This window comes from Schistocerca americana, chromosome 2, assembly GCF_021461395.2.
Source record: "Schistocerca americana isolate TAMUIC-IGC-003095 chromosome 2, iqSchAmer2.1, whole genome shotgun sequence".
In the NCBI taxonomy this organism is placed as follows: Eukaryota; Metazoa; Arthropoda; class Insecta; order Orthoptera; family Acrididae; genus Schistocerca; species Schistocerca americana.
Window position 1 is genome coordinate 1,014,666,113 of NC_060120.1, and position 26,688 is coordinate 1,014,692,800.

The 26,688-nt window shown below is 42.1% G+C and overlaps 1 protein-coding gene and 1 pseudogene across 1 annotated transcript in view; one reads left to right on the forward strand and one right to left on the reverse strand.

The window, feature by feature from the left end:
- Positions 1-3,009: 3,009 nt before the first annotated feature.
- LOC124596217 (hemocyanin-like) overlaps positions 3,010-26,688 on the reverse strand; it is a 51,945-nt gene continuing 28,266 nt past the window's right edge. The window contains exons 7-12 of the mRNA XM_047135271.1: positions 21,263-21,391; positions 20,645-20,797; positions 18,622-18,802; positions 11,526-11,662; positions 8,061-8,168; positions 3,010-3,428 (exon numbers count right to left, since the gene is read on the reverse strand). Of these exons, the coding sequence (XP_046991227.1) occupies positions 3,240-3,428; positions 8,061-8,168; positions 11,526-11,662; positions 18,622-18,802; positions 20,645-20,797; positions 21,263-21,391 (897 nt within the window). The 3' untranslated portion in view covers positions 3,010-3,239. The remainder of the gene's footprint in view (positions 3,429-8,060; positions 8,169-11,525; positions 11,663-18,621; positions 18,803-20,644; positions 20,798-21,262; positions 21,392-26,688) is intronic.
- Positions 3,683-3,800, forward strand: LOC124597183 (annotated as a pseudogene).

Genomic DNA, 26,688 nt, shown 5'->3' on the forward strand with positions numbered 1-26,688 from the left:
TATAGCGGTACAGTTTCCCCCAGGACTCACATGAAATATGAGATATCATCTTTTTTTATATGCATCCGGATGGTTATCAGACAATTCAGTGCTTCCTAATATATATATATATATATATATATATATATATATATATAGGGTGTTACGAAAAGGTACTGCCAAACTTTCAGGAAACATTCCTCACACACAAAGAAAGAAAATATGTTATGTGGACATGTGTCCGGAAACGCTTACGTTCCATGTTAGAGCTCATTTTATTACTTCTCTTCAAATCACATTAATCATGGAATGGAAACGCACAGCAACAGAACGTACCAGCTTGACTTCAAACACTTTGTTACAGGAAATGTTCAAAATGTCCTCCGTTAGCGAGGATACATGCATCCACCCTCCGTCGCATGGAATCCCTGATGCGCTGATGCAGCCCTGGAGAATGGCGTATTGTATCACAGCCGCCCACAATACGAGCACGAAGAGTCTTTACATTTGGTACGGGGGTTGCGTAGACAAGAGCTTTCAAATGCCCCCATAAATGAAAGTCAAGAGGGTTGAGGTCAGGAGAGCGTGGACGCCAAGCAATTGGTCCGCCTCTACCAATTCATCGCTCACCGAATCTGTTGTTGAGAAGCGTACGGACACTTCGACTGAAATGTGCAGGAGCTCCATCGTGCATGTACCACATGTTGTGTCGTACTTGTAAAGGCACATGTTCTAGCAGCACAGGTAGAGAGAGTATCCCGTATGAAATCATGATAACATGCTCCATTTAGCGTAGGTGGAAGAACATGGGGCCCAATCAAGACATCACCAACAATGCGTGCCCAAACGTTCACAAAAAATCTGTGTTGATGACGTGATTGCACAATTGCGTGCGGATTCTCGTCAGCCCACACATGTTGATTGTGAAAATTTACAATTTGATCACGCTGGAATGAAGCCTCATCCGTAAAGAGAACATTTGCACTGAAATGAGGACTGACACATTGTTGGATGAACCATTCACAGAAGTGTACCCGTGGAGGCCAATCAGCTGCTGATACTGGCTGCACACGCTGTACATGGTACGGAAACAACTGGTTCTCCCGTAGCACTCTCCATACAGTGACGTGGTCAACGTTACCTTGTGCAGCAGCAACTTCTCTGACGCTGACATTAGGGTTATCGTCAGCTGCACGAAGAATTGCCTCGTCCATTGCAAGTGTCCTCGTCGTTCTAGGTCTTCCCAAGTCGCGAGTCATAGGCTGGAATGTTCCGTGCTCCCTAAGACGCCGATCTATTGCTTCGAACGTCTTCCTGTCGGGACACCTTCGTTCTGGAAATCTGTCTCGATACAAACGTACCGCGACACGGCTATTGCCCCTTGCTAATCCATACATCAAATGGGCATCTGCCAACTCCCCATTTGTAAACATTGGACTGACTGCAAACCACGTTCGTGATGAACACTAACCTGTTGATGCTACGTACTGATGTGCTTGATGAGAGTACTGTAGAGCAATGAGTCGCATGTCAACACAAGCGCCGAAGTCAATATTACCTTCCTTCAATTGGGCCAACTGGTGGTGAATCGAGGAAGTAGAGTACATCAGTACATACTGACGAAACTAAAATGAGCTCTAACATGGAAATTAAGCGTTTCCGGACACATGTCCACATAACATTTTTTCTTTATTTGTGTGTGAGGAATGTTTCCTGAAAGTTTGGCCGTACCTTTTTGTAACACTATATATATATATATATATATATATATATATATATATATATATATATATATATATATATAATTCTGTCCTATTTGATGAAAAACTTGATATTCGTTGCGATGGCCTGTGGAATGTTCTGGAAGGACGTGCGTTGTCGTAATTATCGGTGGATTGTTGTCATTGAAAAAATTATGTACATATACTACATTAAATAACTAATAAAGAAATTGAAGTAATATGTCCTTATAAATAAAAAAGTAGACACTGCAGAGACGTTAGCATGAAAAATCAATGCTTCTAATTAACAAAATGGTAATCTAAATATCCAGTAACAGAAGACCATACTATCTTGAGAAACAGCTTAAAAGTTATTAGCAAATGATGTACTTTCATTTGTTATTTGCTTTTATGTCTCCCTCTGTAATTAATATTCCTTGTATTTACATTTCTAATTAATTCTCCAATTGTTTGCATCTCACAGTTTTCCGGTTTCCAGAATTTGAGGCCTTTTTGTGCATTTTATGTATATAACCGGATAAAGCACGAGCTCTGTACTACCATTAAATATTAGTAACCAAATCCAAACTGTAATCAATTACGTAACTAAAATAATACGAGAAACATTATTGTAATTAAAGTTCAGAATGATTTTCTTATGGAAAACTAAAGATATTACTATAAAAGATTGTCATTGAATGTTGTCTTTTATACCTTATTCGGCTGTAACACAAGTTTCTTTGTGTTTTATAAATTTTAATTGTAACATCAAAATTGTACAAAAGTAATAATGTTTTGTTTTGGAAGAGATTGGTAAAATTCTTCATAAAGTGATGCAGAGATGCTGCGACGAGTCAGTTTTGAAGTTACTTTTGGAAGTCAAAGAGATCAGTGACGTCTGTCCGTGTTTTGTTTGCATGACGAGTGTCCAGTTAGGATGTCAATTAATGTGTATAGTTTGTGAAACATGAAAATTTCCCATTCATTCATCAATGGACCAGAAGGAACTTAAGTAACATTCAACATGAATCACTGCTACTGCAGTAACTGTTGTTATAGGAGCATTTTATGATCATTTGCACTGGTAAATAACAAAGTGCTCATCGTCTTTCTCTGGAGCGAAGAAAAAAAATGGTACGAATGACAAAATGAATTAACAACAATTTTGCTTGAGAGAGATTTATTTATTCAATTACGTAAGAAGAAAACACATGTTACAGCGTAGGCAACAAACTATGGTCTTGTGATATCTTCATTTACATTCGACAGACCATATGTTAAGAGCAGATATCTACAACTCACGCACATTTATTCTTGCCTGGGTGTAACTGTATCGTTAATAAAATACAAATGAGATTCTCTGTTGACAGCTATTGTCTGCCCACCAAATGCTGTACAGTTCATCGACTTTATGATGTGTTTCGGTGGATTTGGTCGTCGACTGCAGGCACCACGATGGCTCTAGTTGCTGAAGCTGTTAACTGTGTTGTTCTGTTCGAGTCCGGTGGGCATGTCTGGTTCTCAGGTGGGCATAACTTGCTACTTGGCGTTCTTGATGGTGATCTCGATGACTTTGGAGTTGGGTGTCATGAATTCATCGACAGACTCGATTCTGCGGTCGAAGGGGAAACCGAGCGGCCTGCGGTCGGGTATCTTGCCTTCCAGCACTCCGCAGTAGCTGAGGGAGGTCAGGCTCTCGATGTCATCAGGAGTCATCTTGTCGTCAACCTAAGGAAGAACACAAAAATGGTTGGTTCATGTACTTAGTATGTGAGGTTTCAGGGTTGGGACAACATATCACGGACCTCGCTAGCATATTGTCTCAATCCTCATAGGAACAGCTTCATGGGACATTAGCTTCTCATCCCCTAAATCCGAAGCCCTGGAATATATAGTCGACTAGGCAATGGCTACATACTTAATAACTTTTCTGACAAATATGATTACGATTCATAATTACTACAGCCTAAACAGTTATTGAAGCCAAAGGCCTTGCCGCAGTGGCAACACCGGTTCCCGTCAGATCACCGAAGTTCAGCGCTGTCGGGCTGGGATAGCACTTGGTTGGGTGACCATCCGGTCTGCCGAGCGCTGTTGGCAAGCGGGGTGCACTCAGCCCTTGTGAGGCAAACCGAGGAGATACTTGATTGAGAGGTAGCGGCTCCGGTCTCGCAAACTAACATACGACCAGGAGAGTCGTGTGCTGACCACATGCCCCTCCATATCCGTACCCAGTGACGACTGTGGGCTGAGGATGACACGGCGGCCGGTCGGTACCGTTGGGCCTTCCAAGGCCTGTTCGGACGGAGAGAGAGGAGAGAATTGGTTATTAAGGTAACTAGTGACATGGGATTCGCAATGAAGAGTCGGGGAGTCACGATATTGACACTGTTGGTTTTCTGTTACGCTTTTGCTACCGTCAATTTTGGCATATTGTTCAGGAAATTAATAAACAAATTAAAAATTAAATTTTTAGATAGTGCACTGAAGTGGTCTGAAAACTTCTTTCGAAAAAGACAGTAGCGTGTTGCTTGTGGGAACGAAACGTCTTCCACGGAGCAGGTTCTCTCAGGAGTGCCAGAGTGGTCAGTTTTACGTCCTGTACTGTTCTCCATGTATTTCAATGACATCTCGTCAGTTCTGTCCTCCGGTAAATTTCCTCTGCCGACGACCTCCGGATTTACTAGACCTGAAGATATAAATATTTCAATTGTCCTGATGAATGATGGTCTGTCTTCAATAGTCAAATGAGACAAAACCTATGCCTTAAGCTAAATGCGAAGAAGTTCGTAGACATTTTGGTACTTCCTCAAAAAATAGTCCACAAACAACTTCCTCCTGTTCTTCTCGACGGTATCACAATACCGTATCAGAAAGTCACAAGAGCACTGGGTGTTTCTTTGGATCAGCTTCCCAATTGAGGATAAAATACCGTGCAGGAAGATTTCCGTTTACCTCTAGCCCCCCCCCCCCTCTCCCCCCCCCTACCCCCCCTCCCGTCTCCGCCAGAAGTTTCGGGGTACATTTACACAGGCTGTGTGGTCCATATCCTTTTGGAATCACCCGTCCCGCCGAACTTCCACTATTGCGATGTAATCCCACAGCGCTAGAATTGTAAGTTATAGAAGATTAAAACTAACTATAACAATTATCAGTGCTTCATACGGCCAATTAGGATGATTTCACCCGGAGACAAGTCACATGACTATCATACACCACGTCTACTTTATCGGCCCTGAGTTCGCGCGCACGCCATTACATCGCGTCAGAGATTAAGTATCTGTCATTTCATTATTATCGGAACACAGTGTCTCGTTTATCTTGTAACCCCGCTGCACCCATACATACGAGTAAAACAAGAACATGTACAAACTGCTTCTTCGTTGCAACAATCCGCCTCTGGAAAAAACATCGCCACAGTATTCACTGCCCCGTTACATTTAAGAAGAAGCTGAAGTGCTTTCTACGATCAATTTCCTATAATTTTGTCTCAAAATTAACGTAAGTAGGCAGTTTATCTCTTTCAAGCAGTAAAGCTAATGCTTCTATATCCTCCCAATTAAGTTTAGTTCTCTTTTCGTTTCTCAATCGGTCACGTTTCGTTCTTTCACTCTTCTCTCACTTCTGTTGTTGCCAGTGTTTTCACATTAAAGCAACAGCCCGTCATGCATCTCTCTTGATCTACTTTTCATGGAATAGTACAATTTTTTCTATTATTGCTGCTACCGTTTCCGTTATTTGTGTCCGCCTCAATCCATCTGCGTTGTGATGTAAGATTCCAGCAAGTGTTTCATTTATCTGCCAAATTACATTGGCAACATTTCACCTGTTACCAAACCAGACCGAATAGTTACATCGGCCACTTACGCCGCTATAACAGAGCAACAACGGGAGAGAACAGCTGCAGAACGTTATTCGTCGACAATATTTTCTCCCTCATCATAAAATTTGATAATATGATGTCCTCGTCCACGCAGTTGGTGGTAGCAGAGTAACAACAAACAAGGGCTGACAATAAATAACATTATTCATAACGGAAGCAGGTCGTATTTCAGTGTGCATCCCTTGGGAGGGATGAGAGATGAGTTTTGCTGTAGTCTCTTTTGAGGGAAATCGCAGAGACCTGAGAAATATGCAGAGGATTTGAATACGGGTCATGGTAATGCCTGCTGGTGTTCATAATATTTGTAGTATAGTCTTCGGCGAAGTTAGAATAACACAAACTGAATTGGATTATAATCCTTTGCTTTGTTAGTTATTAAATCCGTGACCAGTGAAATACATTTAGAAAAAAGGCACAGTGTGTTGCTCAAACTTTTAAAAATACTCGTTAAAATTAGTCCCGCGATTTGGATAACGACTTTCCGAAATTATAGACAAGTAAAACACTGCAGAATAGAATATAAGGTCATAGGTTTTAAAGACCTGGTGTTTATTGTAGTGGTACATTGCGGCAATCTGCTCGTATACGGATAACAACAAACGAGACGGATATGCAAAAAATTAATAAAAATGCTTTCTGTGCGGCCATCATAAAGAAATGACAGCTGCTGATAACTTTATGTAAAGACAAGAGCACGAATAGCCCTTTACGTTTTTTAAAAATAATATGCTGTACACGGCACAGTTTCATGTTCCATGGATGTAATTTATTTCATTGGATGTAGTACATATACTTAATATAGATTTAATCACCGATATTTCTTGATTTATTATATCATTCGTAATAAAAGCCGGGTCGAAGGCAGAGGAGATGTAAGTGCTTCGAAGATGACACGAATAGGAAAAATATTAATTGCTGAAATTTATTTAATTCTTACCATTTCTTTCTCTGATAGCGAACATATTTTTCTATCTCTTATCACACGCAGCCTCTCATGTCATGTCGTGTGGAAAGACCTGTCATAAATGGCACATTACGTTGTTGACTTTACATCTTCAGTGACAGTATCCATTTTTAAATCTTTAGTTTGTTAAATTGGTGTCACACTGGACTGAAAACATTCAAACAATGAGTATTTACTGCAATAAAGCGTAATTACTCTTTTGTACAACTCCAGCGTCTAAAATGTAAAGAAGCAGACAACACAGAAAATTATGAGCAATGGCCTTTTGTTTCTCCCGAAGCGCAAACGCAGGTAAACAATGGCGAGGAAATTGGTTTCCGCGGAAGTAATGACATCGAACTGGTATGGGTGAACTGAATTAATTCTCTCATTTAATTGTGATCAATAACCCGTCTTAGCCACACGCAGACAAGCTTTATGAATGGATATCTTTTTTCTTAAGTGAATGTTCCAGACAGACACTGTCACAAGAAATTGAAATAGACCAAATACAAAGAAAATCCTAGTATATTTTTTCTGCTGTTTTCCGAGAGCGGATATAGCTTACGCAAAGCACTGTGAACTTTTAATTCTTTTAATGGCTTCTTTTCAATTAGCTTCCAGATACAGAATCTCGATTCTGTCTCGCTGCCAGTGGGCAGATTGTAAATCAAAACATATTTACAACTTTCGCCAGAGCAACTGTCTAGCCACTTGCAAAGGGTAAACAACAGGTTGCAGGAAGTTTATCACATTTGTTTTAATTGCTGCAGCTGTTGACCCTCTTGGACATGCATGTTATATCAGGAGCAACTTATTTTGAAACGCTATTCAGTTTCGACGTCTCTGTTTTAATCTACGAAAACAACGTATCTTTCTGAAGACAAGTAACGAGTTCCCGATGTTGTACCCCTAAAGTGCAATACATGGTGAATCTAGTAAAGCAACTATCAGATACCTGCTTAATCATATCAGCTACGACGGTGGTACTGCATTGAAACGCTGGGATCCATAACAAGTGTCATCTGATTATACAGTCCTTATTATTGTAGGTCGCTCCCTCTATGGTTTAAGGCACTGCGATAATAAACAGTGAAAATATCAACACGGATATTTTATCTCACGTCATAGTATTTGTGCTACGCGAACAGGAACTGTCGTACTGAGTCCACCTCAATAAATCCCAAGTTTTCGGGACCTCCCCTCTCCCTGCCTCTCCTCCTCCCCCAACCATCCGTGACAAAAATTCCTTTTCATATCAATCTTGTAGCTGCTTTTCTCTCATTTTTATGCGCAGTTTTTGCTAGTAGCAAGGTACCTCTCCACTACGAGCGAACACATGACAGCTCCATTTACGAGGTGTCGGCCAATCACCTGCTACAAGATCCCTGATCTTCCAATATTCCCGTTTATTCTTTATTGGTTCCATCTCTGACTTCTCAACAAATGAATCTGTTGATCTGTAACTAGTATCTAATATACGTGTCTGCCTTGCTTTTCTATGTGGGTTGGACTAATTATGACGTATACTCACCACGTCCTTCTGGTAGTCGGTGACGGTGACGTAAAGCAGGTAGGGCATGCCCTCCTGCTTACCCTTGGGCAGCAACAGGCGGTGTGGGAACCCACAGTGGCGGTGGTACTGCAACAGAATAACGAGTTTGCGTTATTTACTCATCTGACTGTCGACAAGGGGCAGTTCATTTCCGATCAAATTAGGAAGCTTATTCATTGGAATTAACAAATCGTCAATGGAAAATTTGGCTGAGAAAGCAGAGTAATAGGAATTACTGAAGCAAAAGGAAGGAGGAAGGTTATGCTTTTGCGCCACATTGGCCCTGAGGGCGTTAGAGAAACAGCAAAACTCATATACGACAAGGAAAAGCTCAGACGAAAAGCCTGAACAACAGTTGAAACGCTGAGAGGATAAGGTATTAGGAAATACCAGTAATTTCTGTAATAAGATGCGCGAAGTACATGGATAGAAAAAAAGAACCTCTCTCGTATTTTAGGTAGTACTGAGAAGCGAAGCAATTGTATTTCACGCATATGTGTGCATAATTAGTGTTTTAATCACGGAACGAAGATCTTGACCATTAACATTAGATTTATTAGTGTCACAAGGGAATTCATGATGTCAGCCGCATCGGGCCTTTACGCGGAGTCAGCGTCGAAACATATATGCCGGACTGTGATTCGAACCCAGGATCTCCTTGAAGGTGTGTTAACCACTGCGCCATCCAGACACACTCTCCATTGTGCAGACTACCTTGGTACACCCCTCGGCCGACCTACATTCCCAGCTAGAGCCACCTATCCTAAGGCTCCATCCGTGTCCACGTGCTGTCCATGTCCGAATGTATGAACACCACGCATTCATAGTACATGGGTCATTCCAAAAGAAATGCACACTACTTTTTTTTAATCCATCTTTTGTTCTACATGTTTGAAAGTTTTACAGTGTGTAGATACATCTTTTAGGAACAATATTTTCATATCTCCACATAATTTCCATCCCTCTCAACTGCCTTACGCCATCTTGGAACCAGCGCCTGTATACCCGCACGGTAAAATTCTGGACCAACCTGTTGGAGCCACTGTTTCGCAGGGTGCACAAGGGAGTCATCATCTTCAAACCTTGTTCCACGAAGAGAGTCTTTCAGTTTCCCAAAGGGATGATAGTCACATGGAGCCAGGTCAGGACTGTAAGGCGGGTATTTCAGTGCTGTCCATCCGAGTTTTGTGATCGCTTCCATAGTTTTTTGACTGATATGTGGCCGTGCATTGTCGTGCAACAGCAAAACATCCTGCTTTGCCGATGTGGTAGAACACGACTTAGTTTCTTCAGTGTCGTCACATATGCATCAGAATTTATGGTGGTTCCACTTGGCATGATGTCCACAAGCAAGAGTCCTTCGGAATCGAAAAACACCGTAGCCATAAGTTTTCCAGCAGAAGGCCTGGTTTTGAATGTTTTTTCCTTGAGTGAATCTGCATGATGCTACTCCATTTATTGCCTCTTCGTCTCTGGTGAAAAATGATGGAGCCATGTTTCATCACCTGTCACAATTCTTCCAAGAAATTAATCTCCACCATTCTCGTACTGTTCCAAAAGTTCGCTGCATACCTTTTTTCTTGTTTCTTTGTGAGCCACTGTCAACATCCTGGGAACCCACCTGGCACAAACCCTTTTTAACGCCAACACTTTCCGTATTCTGCAAACACCTCCTTCCCCTATCCCAACGTAGCGTGTCAATTCGTTCACTGTGGTGCGTCTGTCAGCAGTCACCAATTCCTTAACTCTCTACACATTGTCTGGAGTGTGTGCAGTACGAGGCCTGCCGCTGCGAGGACAATCCTCAATATTGCCGTGCACGCTTTCATCACGTAACCTGCTTGCCCACAGATTAACTGTTCTGCAATCGACAGCAGCATCTCCATACACCTTTTTCAACCTCTTGTGGATGTTTCCCACTGTCTCGTTGTCACAGCATAGTAATTCTATGACAGCACTTTGCTTCTGACGAACGTAAAGTGCAGCAGCCATCTTGAAGACATGCTGTGACGGCGCCACTCACGGGAACAGGTTAAACTAAGTTTGAAAACAAGCGGGAAGGATGTATCTACACACTGTAAAACTTTCACACATGCAGAATAAAAACTCAATTTTTACAAAAATAGTGTGCATTTCTTCTGGAGTGACCCTCATATATACAACGTTTTACAGTCTTTATTGTCGCCTTGTCTCGAGTAGTACTACAGAAGAACTGCAACAGAGACTGGTTGTTACTGAGGGCAAACAGTTTCACGTTCTTCCAGATAACTGTGTTCTTAACTACATGCAGGTCAGTGATGATTTTGTTAACTTTTAATAAATATAACGAAAACGGAGACCCTGCGAGATAAGGGACTGAACACCACTTTTCAATAGGTAAATCAAATGAAGGAAAATGTTGGAATCCTGCGGAGACAAGTGGTAACATAAGGTATTATTAGTACTAACGCCATCTTCTAACTGACGTATTTATGGGCGCCCTCGTTAAGTTATTGCGAAGACATTTAAAACTGGGACCAGAAAATTTACGGAAACCCTGGTGAAAATGAACTCTATACTCTCACATTTATTTAGGTGGCCGAATAGCTGTAATGAGAAACCTTTCATAATCTGAGGCTCCAGCCAGTGAAGGATAGCTGTAGGATACGACTCTAGAAACAACATGCCAGGTAACCAACATAATCGCTCTGTTCACAACTTACGACACGATTATTATGAACTAGTCGATTATAGGTACAAAATTTCTTTTATGTAACGCGCAATCCATGAATTATATCGCTTTGTCTCTGAAGAAGCTACACAGGTAACTAGTAGTAAACTGTATGTAACAGTCTCAATGACGTTACTAGACTGTACAATCACTTATCTGTATGAATAAAAATCATCCTTTTGATAGCTTTTACGTGTTTAATTTTGATGCCGTATGAAATGTAGCAGGTATAAAAGAAATTAAATTACAAAAAAAAATGGTTCAAATGGCTCTGAGCACTATGGGACTTAACATCTTAGGTCATCAGTCCCCTAGAACTTAGAACTACTTAAACCTAACTAACCTAAGGACATCACACAACACCCAGCCATCACGAGGCAGAGAAAATCCCTGACCCCGCCGGGAATCGAACCGGGGTTAAATTACAAGTTCATAGCTGGTAGTGCCGGCAAGCATTGTCGTCCAAGGCCGGAGTGGCCGTGCGGTTCTAGGCGCTACAGTCTGGAACCGCGAGACCGCTACGGTCGCAGGTTCGAATCCTGCCTCGGGCATGGATGTGTGTGATGTCCTTACGTTAGTTTGGTTTAAGTAGGTCTAAGTTCTAGGGGGCTGATGACCTCAGTAGTTAAGTCCCATAGCGCTCAGAGCCAGCCATTGTCGTCTAAACGTACACTAGGCTTTTGCGGAACGCGTCGGAGACTTGTGGGTCAGTTAGGTTCTGTAGCCGGACTGACCTTGTCTAGGGCGAACTCCTGCTCTCCCCGCATGGCGGCTTGCACGTCCTTGACGAGGTCTGGGAAGCTGCGCGGCTCTGGGATGGTCACCGAGGAGTCTTCAGAGCTGCGGACCACCACGTTCTCGCCCACCCTCACTGCAACATCACACACACACACACATACATCACACTTCCACTGCGTTCCACACGTCATTTCCGCTGTCTGGTGGGCTTGTCTGCGGGGTGTCTCTCCCCGACTGGCCTACGACATCGTTTCTGCTGACTAGACTGATACAACAACTGAACGGCCACGTTTTCTCTATCATTTGAGCCTGTGATGTATCTTAAGCACCTCTAATATGGTGAGAAAGCTTAAAGAAGACTGTGAACAGTGGGGTATGAAAATTAATTGTACAAAGACTGAATACTTGGCTGTCGGAGGTATAGGAAGGGATCTTGTAATGGATGATGGATCTATAGTGAAGTGTAGCCGTTCATATAAATATTTAGGGACAATCATTTTGGCTAGAGGTGGAAACAACGAGGAAATCAAGCACAGAATAGCGATTTAAAAGGTGGCAATTGTTGGGGATTGGCAGGAGACCAACCCACTAAATTGAGAGGAAGCCGAAAGGCACGCGTTTAAGCTCACGCAGGCTGGCGTGAGGTCTGGAACAGGACAAGGTAATTAGAACTTAGAAAAAAGGTGGTACTTGGTAGAATACTTAACTTTAATCCATTAATGTTGAACGTAGTTCTTGTCTGTACATTATTTACAATATCAATAGCAACTGATAATGGCGCCTTGCTAGGTCGTAGCAAATGACGTAGCTGAAGGCTATGCTAACTATCGTCTCGGCAAATGAGAGCGTATTTTGTCAGTGAACCATCGCTAGCAAAGACGGTTGTACAACTGGGGCGAGTGCTAGGAAGTCTCTCTAGACCTGCCGTGTGGCGGTGCTCGGTCTGCAATCACTGATAGTGGCGACACGCGGATCCGACGTATAGTAACGGACCGCGGCCGACTTAAATGCTACCACCTAGCAAGTGTGGTGTCTGGCGGTGACAACACAGCAATCAAGCAGGTACACTCCATTATTTGAAATAAAATAACGCCAAAAAATTTGAGAAGGAGTATAGACGACACTATAGTTGACAGCACTGCTCTATATGGTGCTGAACTGTGGGAAGTCTCTAGGGTCAATGAGTAGAAATTAAAGGCAACAGAAATGGCGTTTTGGAGACAAAGTTGTGAGGTAACAAGCAGAGACAAAATAAGAAATGAAGTGCTACGAGAATAAATGGGAATTACAAGAGTTATTGTAGACACAATTGAAAATAACGGCTGACTTGGTATGTACATCTTAGAAGAAAGCCAGAGGAAAGATGGTCCTCTACAATATGGCACTGGAGACCTACACGACACAGTAAAGGGTAAGATACTTGCTGCTTTGGAACGATGAAGTGAGGTGTGCGATGCAGGACAAGGTCATGCAAGAAAACGACTGGCAGGATGGAAGAAGATGGAAAATTGGATACGAGAGACACTGCAAGTTGGAGAACACTAGCAGAAAGAAGAGAACAAGGATATGAATGCCTTGTCTGAATTTACAGACAAAGAGTACTGCAAGCGAGGTGAAGCACTGCAGTGTCACGAGCTGCCAGCAAGACAAAAGGTTTCCATCGTCTGCGAGTACATTACAGACAAAGAGTACTGCTAGCGAGGTGAAGTACCGCAGTGCCATGAGCTGCCAGCGAGACAAAAGGTTTCCATTGTCCCCGAGTACATTACAGACAAGTGAATTGCGCAGGTTACTGGAGAGGGTATATGTAAATGTTGAAAATATTGAAGTTAAGATGAACATATTAACATTTAGTACAGCAGCAATATTTTCATGAACACGATTGTTCGCAATATCATCTAAAAGCCCTCTTTAAAATAGTAGTTTTGATGAACCATCTGTGTGGCAGTACACAAAGGCAGATCAAGTAGAACACTGCGTCATAATTTCCGTTTCAAATACAACTGACAAAAACCCTCTCTGCTTCAAATACTGGAGATCAAGAGGCATCACTAGGACAATCCAGAACAGGTACTGGCTGATCATACAGACTATAGTTAGTCTCCATTCCCTAATTCTGCCAAACCCCACCTATTAGCTAATACACATTTTGTCTTTCCAGCCCCACTATCAATGCATTTTCCAGTAATCTGTTTTAATTAGGACTTAATTATTTGTATGTTTCGTATCAACAGTTACTTTCTTGGATATTTTTAAATTATTTGCTTTGTCTATGTTGTACCGAAGTGAAACGTGGACAATAAATAGTTTGGACCAGAAGAGAATAGAAGCTTTCGAAATGTGGTGCTACAGAAGAATGCTGAAGATTAGATGGGTACATCACATAACTAATGAGGAGGTATTGAATAGAATTAGGGAGAAGGGAAATTAGTGGCATACCTTGACTAGAAGAAGGAATCGGTTGTTAGGACATGATCTAAGGCATCAAGGGATCACCAATTTAGTATTGGAGGGCAGCGTGGAGGGTAAAAATCGTAGAGGGCGACCAAGAGATGAATACACTAAGCAGATTCAGAAGGATGTAGGTTGCAGTAGGTACTCGGAGATTAAGGAACTTGCACAGGATAGTGTAGCACGGAGAGGTGCATCAAACCAGTCTCTGGACCAAAGACCACAACAAAAACAACAACATGTTTATGCTGGTATACAGAATAACATATTTGCCACTGATGCTAGACAACTGTGAGACAACTCGAAACCGAGGTCGCAAAAGTAAGTAATTAGTGAAATAAATGGCAAAAAATGTTTTTCCCGTGTTATTATGTTCCAGCAAGTAACCGCAGTGAACACAACGGAAGATCATAAGCCCTTGGTTGCATACTCACCCAATTCTTTCTCTTCTTTCGTATCTTTTAGTTATACCTACTTTAGGGAGAATATCGCCGTCGCCTGTAATAGTTGTATCTTTACCAACGACTATCTACTCTTCCTTTCCTATCATTTTCTATAAATTACATTCTTATAATGAAGTTTTCTCACAGTGTACCACGGTGTGTTGAGTGACACTCTTTTGTTTTCGTCAGTTTTGAAAGTACTGAAATATTCTCCCTTCCGTTATAATGTTCCAGTCATTAAAAACCATTTGTTCAACTGTGATATCCATGGAGTACTGTCGTCCGAGAGTAGGTTGAAGATTCGAATTGCTATCGTTCCAAATGCGAATTTGGAATTTTAACGCTTTGTGGTCTCTCTGCAAGCTCAAGTAAAGCTTCCATGGCGCGAAGATGCCACTGGGTTTAATTATACAAATGCACAGGCGTGACTAAAGTAGTTGGAGCCTGCGGCAGACTTAAAGCTGCCGGCCGTCCGCTACCGCCCCCACCCGCCCCCACCCGCCCCCTCCCGCACAATCCCCCGCCGACCTCCGACCATTTCTTGATTAGTCCTCACCGTAACCTACCGCTCCTTGTTAGTTTGCTATATTTGAATGCACCAATAAAGCAAAATCGCAATTTACGCGCTTCAGTTAATTGTTGAATATTTTAGGCAAGAGTAATTTTAAGTCGGAGACTCTTTGGTTGCCTGTTTCAACAAGAAGTCAGCAAGCTTTCAATTTCAAAATCCAAACTAACCAAATCTTCTAAAATTGCAAGTTCTTAGTGATATGTAATGATTCGTTGTTCAAATTATTGGGTATAGTTAAGTAAAAGGCACTCATCTTAATACCTCTTTCTTCATAATGCAAGTTCACAACATGGAACAGTACACTGTCTCAAGTCGTATTGCTTGCGACAGTAACGCAATTCCTTTTTCGGTGATTAGTTGGCGCTCAATGCGAAGTCTTAGCACAGTGCAATACAGTCACGACACTATCTGGTTCGAAAATTGTTACGGTTTGACTGCTGGAGTGACACTAGCGCTCCAAACGGTGAGAAAGAAGTCACATGCGTCGTAAGGACAATATTTGTTTGTAATTATTTTCTATTTACGTAACGAAATAGTTGTTATATTTTTGCGCTCGTGGGTAACTAAATAACCAAGAGAGATGAAGTATCTTCAATACACGTACAAACAGCCAAGTAACACTGATTCAGTGACATGAGCTAGAACCTATTCATGAGGAAATACTGTGTATATTTGTAGCTTATTCCGCTGAAAGCAAGAGGCTATAAACATATTTCATGCATGAGAAACGTATATTTCTGGTGCCTGTTCTTGCTATCATAGTCACTTTCTCTGACACTTAAAAATTTTTTGTGGAATCCAGTGATTCGGTCATTCTCACGCTTCACTCGACTTTCTAATACAGGCATATTTTTGTAAATGTATTGAAGATTTTGTTCCGTTTGTGTCTCAGATTCAGCAACAACTGGGCAATAGGTTTCCTTAGGAAGCAGTTATACTGATTTTTGACGATATATTATCACAGCTCTCTGGTTTTCCCTTAAGGTGCAGTTGTAGTGGATTATTTGATACGTTAAATAACGTAGATATTACATTCCACATAGGTTTCATACTTTCCACGTTCAGTGATTTGGCTGAAAGTGTAGGGAACAAAACTCTGCTTTTTTGGGTAGATATACGACGTCTTTCAGCAGAAGGTCAAGTGTTCTGGTGTATACGATCAAGTTTTTGTTATTAAAGGAAAACGACGTAATTTAGTAAATGTCTCCAAGTTACAAGAGAATAGTATTAAACTGTCTTGTAATGAACTGCTTTGTATCTCTCAGGGTCCTTAGTCATCTAAATAATGACATATGTTGTGTCATTCTTTAGTTACTGTCGATTGTTACGCCACTACATACACTCCCAATTGTAAAAACTATATTGCAAATCAATATAAATGTTAGTATTCACATTTATCCGATGTCGTATTCAAAAGTGTTGATTGCTGGCCGCTTGGGGTGCTGCTATCACTGTGGTAACAAAAACAAGAGAGAGTGTCACGATTGTTATCTTAGACTATTGTCTTAGCATGAAACAATACACACGAAATACACTCTTTTCTGTTCCACTGTGATCGCTTACTTCGAATAATGCAAATAGCTGTATCTAGTAGCCAATAACAAGAGATGAAGTTCTGTGTGCCAAGTGGATTTACCATAGTTCTGTTGCTCATCACAGTCCAGCCCGAATCTCGTCATTAAATCCTTCTACGGGATTATTCGTTAAGTACCTCCAGTGTTTCAGAAGAAGATTATGTGTAAAGTTCAAGACGTACAAAAGACAGGCACATTTCAATGGGTAGAGAATACTTACAAGTATTCTACTGACGTTACATGTCCTGAGTACCGTTTGTGACACGGAAACGCCAAGACGTGCGTTCAGTTCTTTGAAGTAGCTGCTGCGAATTGCTCGAGAAGGCGCAACAGTCTGCTTTGGAAATGTATTAACTGAGTTACCTCTCTGTAAGCGTGAAATAATTTGATGCGACAATATGTAGCAGATGATATGTCTGCGGCCTAGTGTAGCTACGTCGTTGTCGTATTACGAATCGATATTTCGTGAGATGCTCTACCTACTGATATGTATCATTTTTCTGTAGGTCCTTCAGTTATCATAGAGTTATCTTCTTAAATTTCGGATGTTCCTGTAAATAGCTCTGTGTTTACCTACCCATCCCCCTTTTTAGTTTCCTCCAATCCTTTCTTTTCCCTTCTTCTTCTACTTTTCCCTCATAGTTCACTCTCTATAACTTCCCTTTTTTTGCCGTTCCTCTTTTTTCATGACACTGAACTACATTAACTGGATTTTGTTAGTAATGCCGGTTTCGGGCGTAAGCCATCATCTGGTACCTAACAACAGAACATTGCAATTTATAGAACCACATTAAGACAACGCAAATTGGTGCCTAGAAATCACATAATAATATACTTACGAAAATCACTTAAAACATTTCATTTGTCATTAATACTGAAACAAAAAACACACAATATTTTAATCCACGTAAAACAAGAAATGAAAAACTCATTCTTAGCGTTTACAAGTGCGGCAAACGTCCTAGTCATATGAGATGACAACAACAAATGCAAATTGACTTGGTATCACGGCCCAAAGATTTCGTTATGTTGAAAATATACCTATGAAGACATATCGATACGTACATTAATCAGTTACAAAATCTAACAAATAACGTAATGAAAGCTAAATCTTATCTCCACTATCGTCATGTAGCACACTAATATTTTTATAACAATCATGTCATTCTAACACACAGAAAAAGGTATAATGGAAAGCATACATCAAGGTCTAAGTTGACCAGATCACTATTTAAAGACTGAAAACGTCACACTGTATAAATTATGGTATTGTACAAATTATATTACAGAATAAAACAAAAACGAGACCTAACATAAAAATGGTGCAACAACAGTCATGCACTTAAAGTTAGTGGCAGGATAAGGTGAGATCTTGTAATTCTGTGGCTCATCCAAGTTATTACATGTCCTGTCCATAAGCTTTTCCAGCGCTGTATAACTTTCTGACGAGGTAGAAAACATTCACAATATAGATTATCCTGTTAACGTACAGTAAAAGTAAGAAGTGTGAAGACATAGGTTACTGGAATTGCTGAACCAATGGTAATTAGATCAACAAATCGTACTTATCTCCAAAGTATGTTGAAACAGTAAAAATCTATCTTGATGACTAACCATTTGAGTAACATCAACAGGTTATTTGTCAAACAGTATGTACTCAAATACTGCAATTCCAAGAATAAAACTCTACCTATATTAAAAACTGACAACAGATAGAGTCATGTAAAGAGCGTAATTTATCATATGTCAAATCAGTTTTATTCGTACTCAGAAATTTAATACGAGTGGACTGTTATAACCCATTGTAAAAACCAAAATCTGCCACATGCATCATCTTGAAAATGTGTTAACTTAGTAAAAATTAGTGATGATGACTAACCATTTGCGTCACACGTATAGAACAACCTGCAGACAAATAGAGAAATTTCAAGAATTTTTTTCTCCTATTACAAAACTGCGCTAATGACGGAAACGGCCAATGGCAGGCGCCGCGGTTGTTCTGAACTAATTACTCCACTGTGTAACTATGCAGGCAGGCAGAGCAGGTACTCACACTTGACGGGGAACTTGTCGAGCTCGATGGTGCTCCAGCGGAGGTCTTTGAGCGGCACCTGTTGGCCGAACCAGTTGAGCTTAGGCGCCAGGAAGATGCGCACCAGACCATTCACCTCGCGCTCTGACCTCACGGTGATGACGTAGCGGAACGGTTCGTGGTTCAGGCGGTTCACCACAGCCTGCGATCCAAAGGGTTACATCACTAGGATGATAGCTGCTACTCCGCTTAGAGGCGTAGGTCGAGTTGCGTAATGGAGAAGGAAAATCCTCCTGAAGCGGACATACAGGTGATTTTTAAGGACGTATTGGGGGCAGGAGGATGCTGCTATGAGAAAGAAATCTGTAGGGCCTCCGTTCAAGATGCCATCCACTCAGTTGAACTGTTTATACTAAGTTGAAGCACTGCAGAAGTGAGCGAAATGAAACTGAACTAAGCACGTCTGCTTATATGTATTACTACTAGAACAGTACACACATAAGATCATACTTACAGCTTTCATACGCTCTTACTCATAGTACTGAGGAACTAGTTAGGATGAAGCTCAGGTGTAAAGTGCACCGATATGTCTCATTAGCTTTCCATGCAAATCCCACGTGTTTGATGAAGTTCATAAACTGGGAAGTGATGGATTTGCTTCCTTCGAGGATGTCTAGAATACTTTTTTAATATGTCCAGCAGGAGTATTTTCGGGACTTGGTACTGAAATGGTCATTAAATAATGGGGCAAAATGTAACATTGAGCCCACATCTACACCATTAATGAATGCCATAAAAACTGAAATAGCCAGAGCAAGGTGGTGGAACAAGAACTGACAGTACCTTCTTACGATTAAGAAAATGGTACATAAACCAGTCAGCCCTAAGTCAAACATACGATGACAGTGCGTGTATACAACAGCTTTACACGTGTAACGTAATGTTTCCTGGCCTCGATAATTGCCTATAATTTTATCGGTTTAAAATACCAGACGAAATTTGTTTCTCCAAGTACTCCAAAACATTTCTGAGGCGCTGTAATTGAAATTGCAGGTTATTGTATTGTATTGTATGTTAACTGGGGGCCTAGAAACTCTTTCAGGGTTATTGTGTGTTCAGCCGCGGGTGGATACCCAAGGGAACGTCTCACACCAGACGAGTGTAACCCATCTGTTTGTGTGGTAGAGTAAGGGGTGGTGTACACGTACGTGGAGAACTTGTTTGCGCAGCAATCGCCGACATAGTATAGCTGAGGCGGAATAAGATGGAAAACTGCCTAAAAACCATCCAACCTCGACACTAGTCCGCCGGGCGGATTCGTGCCGGGGACCAGGCGTTCCTTCGCAATCCGGAATGTCGTGCGTTAGACCGCGCGGCTAACCGGGCGGGAAATTGCAAGTTAAGTTTAAGAGATGTTCAACAATGATCATTTACTGGCATTGAGCACTGCAGCCACATCTGACAGGTATCGTTTTGTCCAAGCGTCACCAGCAGGAGAAATTAGCAACGCGTTAAAGGAAATGCCGATACACAATTAATACATTTAAGTAATTTAGAATTTATTAATTTATGACTCTATACTCTAAACGAAGCAAGATGAAATTAATTAGAACTTCCATGTACAAGATTTTATTACTTTCATAACTCTATATAAACGGGATTTTTCTTTTTATACCGCCCGTTTGATAAACGCTCCCTTCTTGGACCGCATGCGGGCAGCGGGTTGGAGACCCGTGGTCTATGATGGGACTCTGGTGATCCACGAGTACAGTGTACGTATCATTCATATTCAGAATGGTCGAAGCTAAACGGGTAGAATAGTTTGCCTTAACGCGCAAGATAATCCCTAAAAAAAAATCTGTCGACTTTCAGCTAGTGTACGTAAGTTACTGCACGTGTTCGGGCCTTCCTCTGCTTGCATAACTCCACTGTTGAAAACTTAGCTCACTTTCATTTCAATCGTCTAAGAGAATCCGAAAATCGAAGGCCTGTTGTTGGGCAAACAGGCTCAACTATCTGCAGCAGCTCCTCTCAGTTTACGCACCTTGATGTTGACTTCCGTCTTGTAGTCGGACTCCACAGCGTTGCCGAGATCGACGTGAGTCTCGTCGAAGTAGGTGACCAGCAGGTTGGGGACGCTGGCCTTGCACGTGCCCACCACCTTGACCGCTTCCACTTGCACGCCTGGGAAGTTCAGCTGAAACGCAAAGAGCAAAGAGTGGCAGCAGGTCCTGAAGGTTGTGGCGAAGTGTTATCTTTCATATTTTGCAATGTACGAAATGCTGTCGTGGACCACACGAATAAATTTTACGCAGAATTGATAGAGTTAAAGGTTGAAATTTAGATGACGTAGCTAAATAAACAAACACAGGGAAGGAGAACCAAAATAAACAAGGAAGAACTCACTGTAATTACAGGCTCGGCTGTGAAACAGGACTGCATGCTTAGGATCACGGGCGACAGGTTTACAAAGCCCAGCCAGTACAAATTTACACTTACTTGGTACACGAAGAAAATCAATTGTTATCAAGTTATACTCCAAAAACTGCAATATCAATTTCTCGTATTACCACTTCTGTAAATTTTATCCGATCATTTGAAGGATTACAAACAACCCGTGATGTGCGGAGGAGAGCTGACGACTAAGTGGGGGCAGCCTTACCTCTTCTCGCCTGTAGGGCTGCAGGCGGTTCTTGTGCTCGTAGAACAGGTTGTCGATGTGCTTGTGTAGCCGGAAGAAGGCGGGGTCCCTGGTGGCTGTTTCGAAGTGCTCCATCACGCCGGGCGGCATCTGTCGATACGACAAGAGTTACTCCACTTGTAAACACACAAACTCAACTGTGGCGTCTATAGCACTCTTTCCTCAGAATAAGGATCAAACGTATTTGAGTCATAATTTCAGATTTTTAGAAAAGTTCGGTTCAGTAACAAGTATGTAGCTGTTTTTGCGGTCTTCGGCCCGAGACTGGTTTGACGTAGCGCTCCCTGCTACTCTATCGTCCTCAAACTTCTTCATCTGTGTATAACTGCTGCAACCTAGGTCCATTTGAACTCCCTTACAGTGTTCATGCCTAGGTCTGTCTCAGCAATTTTTCATTCTGCCTCTTTCCGCACTCATTTCCTCCATTACCAAGTTAACTATTCCTTGATACCCCAAGATGGGTCCTGTCAGCTGATCGTTCCTCTAGTAAGATGTGCCATTCATTTACTTTTCCCCGTTTCTGTTCAGTGCCTCCTCATTGATTATTCTATCAACCCATTTAATCTTAGGCATTTTTCTGTAGCAATATGTTTAAAAGTTTCTATTCTCTTCTTATCTGAACTGCTTATGGTAAATGTTTCACTTCTGGTTGAGGTACCACGTCAGACACATTCGCATTAGATGTTAAAAAATCCCTTTTTTACAAAAATGCTTTTCTTGCTGTTAACAGAGTGCATTTTACGGCTTGCCTACTTCGGCAAATACCTAAATACTAAAACTCATTTACTACTTTTCGCGTCTCATTTCCTAAGCTAATTTTCGTAACATCGCTTATTTAATTCTACTACATTCCATTACTCTTGTTTTACTTTTGATGTATTCATCCTATTATCTTTCTTAATGATTCTATTCACTCAGTTCAAGAGCGCATTCAAGTCATTTGCTGTCTCTGACAGAATTACGAAGCCATCCACAAATCTTAAGGCTTTTATTTTTATCCCTGAACTATCTTTCGAAATTTCTCCTTTTTACTCAATTGCTTGCTCAATGCACAAACTGAATAACATAGCCCCGTCCCAATATTGCTTTCCTTTCATGACCCTCGACTCTTATAACTACCGTCTGGCTGCTATACAAGCTGTAAGTAGCCTTTTGTTCGTTTCGCCCCCGGAATTTTATGCGCCCCCCTTCCCCGTCCCCTCCCCTTCAGAATTAAAAACCCTTTATGCAGTGCAGAAAAAGTACCGAAACACCACAGTTAGTTGCAATGACCAGTATTTATTGGTAAAGATAATCATGTATATTAAATACTAGTGCATAAATAATGGTACATGACCAAGTAACGCCGCTAATACATCGAACCATAATAAACCTAATCGCAAATGCATTGTGACCCAAACCCCACCAGCAAAATTTCGGATTTTCTTCAGGGATATCGTCAGAGCTTCCTAGTAACAGGTAGATGTCATTACCCACTATGAATCGTTACAGTTTAATAATGTAGTTAAGACTTATTATGATTGTTATCCTCATTGGATATGTAATACATTCACAACAGAGCAAAATGTAATTTTCCTTCACAGTGTAGCTAATTAGCATACCTACAAGAATGATAATTTGTGCTTTGGGTCCTTATGGAAGAGAATATCAAAGAAATCGGTGCGGCAGCTTTTCGCAAATGTTCGTACATACAGTATATGGGTGCCGCACTGATAAAGCTGGTTCACTGCAAGACCAGCAGATGTCAGGATCGTGCATACATGCTACAGTCTCAAAATCGACGGCGGTGTGCTTTGGTCCCTTATGGTTCTCAGTGCCCCATTTGTTTGTACTGAATGTCTGTACAGTCGCTGTGTTAAGCGTCGAATCATATAGATCTGCGTTCCTACAGACAGCAGAACCATCCGCGAGCAGCCTTAACGTGCTTCTAACTTGAGTCACCGGAACAGTGATTTAAATCTTGAACTGAATACAGAACACTGTGGTGACAGAAGTCGTGGGATACCTTCTAACATCGTGTCGGACATACTTTTTGCCAGCGTACTGCAGGAACTCAACGTGGTGTGGACACAACAAATCTTTGGAAGTCCCCTGCAATAGTAGTGAGCCATTCTGCCTCTATAGCTGTCCGTAATTGCGAAAGTGTTGCCGGTGCAGCACTTTGCGCACGAACTGACCTCTCGATTATGCACCATAAATGTTTGATGGGATTCATGACGGACGATCTGTGCGGCCATATTATTCGCTCGAATTGTCCATAATATTCTTGGATCCAGTAGCGGACAATTGCGGCCGGGTGACATGGTGCATTGTCACCCATAAAAAAATTCCCGTTTTTTGGGAAAACGAAGTACGTGAATGGCTGGAAATGGTCTCCAAGTAGGCGTACGTAACCATTTCCGATCAGTGATCGGTTCAGTAGGACCAAAGAACCCTTTAAATTCCATTTAAACACAACCCACACCATTATGGAGCCACCACGAGCTGGCAAAGTGAGTTGTTGACACAACTTGGTTCCATGGCTTCGTGTGGTCTGCGCCACACTCGAACCCTACCATCAGATCTTATCAACTGAAATCGGGACTCATCTGAGCAGAAAACGGTTTTCCCGTCATCTAGGGTCCAACCGATATGGTCACGAGCTCAGCAAAAATACCACTGGCGATGTGCTGTTGGAGAAGGCACTCTTGTCGGCCACCTGCTGCCATAGCCCATTAATGCCACGTTTCGCCGCTCTGTCCTAACGGATAGGTTCGTCGTACGTCCCACATGGATTTCTGCGGTTATTTCACCCAGTTTTGCTTGTCTATTAGCACTGACAGCTCTACGAAAAGGCTGCTGCTGTCGGTACTTAAGTGAAGACCGTCGGTAATGCCTGACATTTGGTATTCTCCACATAGCCCTGGCACTGTGGATACTGAAATATTGAATTTCCTAACGGTTTCCCAAATGGAATGTCCAATGTGTCTAGCTCCAACTACCATTCCGCATTCAGTCTGTTAATTCCCGTCTTGTGGCCATAATCAGTGCATAAATCTATTCACATCAGTCATCTGAGTAGGAATGACAGCTGCGCTAGTGCACTATCTTTTTAAAGCTTGTGTACGTAATACCAGTGCCATCTGTATATGTGCGTTCTGCATCCCCATGACTTTTGTTATCTCAGTGTAATACTGCCCTGTGCAACTCTAACAATTTCTTTTACATCTGCCGATTTCGGGTAGAACGGTGCATTGAACTGTGCTAGGAATTCATAAATATGTGACAAATTTCATAGTTTATCTATCGATTTCTTCTTGCTGCAGCATCTTATCCTGTCAACATCCATTTCAATACAATTATATTATGTGTAGCATTGTTAGCAGGCGGACTAGTCATTTAGAATGAATGAAATCGAGCAAGGCAAACAGCGAACTAAGAAAAGGTGTAATAGCCGTAGTATAGCCTGGTGTCAAAAATTAAAGCAACAAACGGGTTTCTTCGTCCTGTGTCTAATTCACGATATAATCGTACAAACTGTCAACCAGATGTCTGTACGATCGTGATCTGCACGGAAGAAAACATTTCGGTCAATGGGCAACCATGGCAACGGTGATGTCAGGGCGCCTATGAAACGATATAGTATTTGCCGGGTAGCCCCACATCCACAATCCTCGTGTACACAATCACAAACGTTGTAGTATGGCACAGAGAAGATGTTTGCCTGACTCTCTGCGGTGGAGGGCCAGAGAAGGAAAGGAAGCAGGACAGTCGCACACTGATATGGCGCGATGGCTTGGTGTGAATTGTTCTGTTATTTGTCCGATGTGGCGACAGTGAATACAGACCGAAATTCTATCCCGAAGACGAGGGCAGGGCCAACATCGTGTGACTTCAGAAGAGAGGATCGTTATTTGGCTATAAGGGCACGACGGTACCGCCTTAGTACTACACGGCAACTTGCACCTGACCTCACAACATCCACTGGACGTGTTGTATCCAGGCAAAGAGTGTAGAGAAGGTTTCGGCAGAGGGACCTTTATTGTTGGACACCTGCTGTATGTCTACCTCTGACATAAGGGAGCAACTAGAGTGAAGTCATCAACATGCCACCCGTGTGGTCGAAAGGAGGATCAATGTTGTTTTCACAGATAAGTCCCGATTTAGTCTGGAGAGTGATTCTCAATGGATTCGTATCTGGAGGGAACGTGGAACACGATTTTGGGAGCCAAATGTTGTGGAAAGAGACCGATATCGAGGATGATCCCTAATGATGTGGGCAGGGATTATGTTGACCACTCGAACATCTCTTAATTAAATTGTACGGGTGAATCGGCAAGGGTTCAACTGCTGTCAGGTGTCGTGACGAAATATTGGGTCGTAAAGCGATTGTTGCGAGACGCTGTGGGCCCAGATTTCGTATTGCTGGACGATAATGGTCGATCTCACAGAGCAGGCGTGGTTGATGTTTCCTTGGAAACGGAAGATACTGCACGCACTGCATGGTCTGCCCACTCTCCCGATTGAAATTCCATACAGTATGTCTGGGATGCGCTAGGGAGACGGCTTGCATCACGTCAGCATTCACCATCCACTCTCCAAGAATGCGCTCTGCAGGAATATTGAGCCTTAGCGCCCCAACATGAGACATGACATAACTCACAGCATGCCGCTTCGTCGTCAGGCTTGTATTGGTGCCAGACGTGGTCACACTCCATACTGAGCAGATTAACGAGTTGTCGAAATGTGTGCGCAAACACGTTAGGTTGGAAAAAACGAACAATGTCTACCGTTACACATGCTGTAGTTGTCAAGTTCATCTACATCTACATCCATACTCCGCAAACCACCTGACGGTGTGTGGCGGAGGGCACTTTGAGTACCTCTATCGGCTCTCCCTTCTATTCCAGTGTCGTACTGTTCGTGGAAATATAGATTGTCGGTATGTCTCTGTGTGGGCTCTAATCTCTCTCTTATTTTATCCTCATGGTGTCTTCGCGAGATATACGTAGGAGGGAGCAATATATTGCTTGACTCCTCGGTGAAGGTATGTTCTCGAAACTTCAACAAAAGCCCGTACCGAGCTACTGAGCGTCTCTCTTGCAGAGTCTTCCACTGGAGTTTCTCTATCATCTCCGCACCGCTCTCACGATTACTAAATCATCCTGTAACGAAGCGCGATGCTCTCCGTTGGATCTTCTCTATCTCTTCTATCAACCCTATCTGGTACGGATTCCACACCGGTGAGCAGTATTCAAGCAGTGGGCGAACAAGTGTACTGTAACCTACGTCCTTTATTTTCGGATTGCATTTCCTTAGGATTCTTCCAATGAATCTCAGTCTGGCATCTCCTTTACTGACGATTAATTTTATATGGCCATTCCATTTCAAATCACTCCTAATGCCTA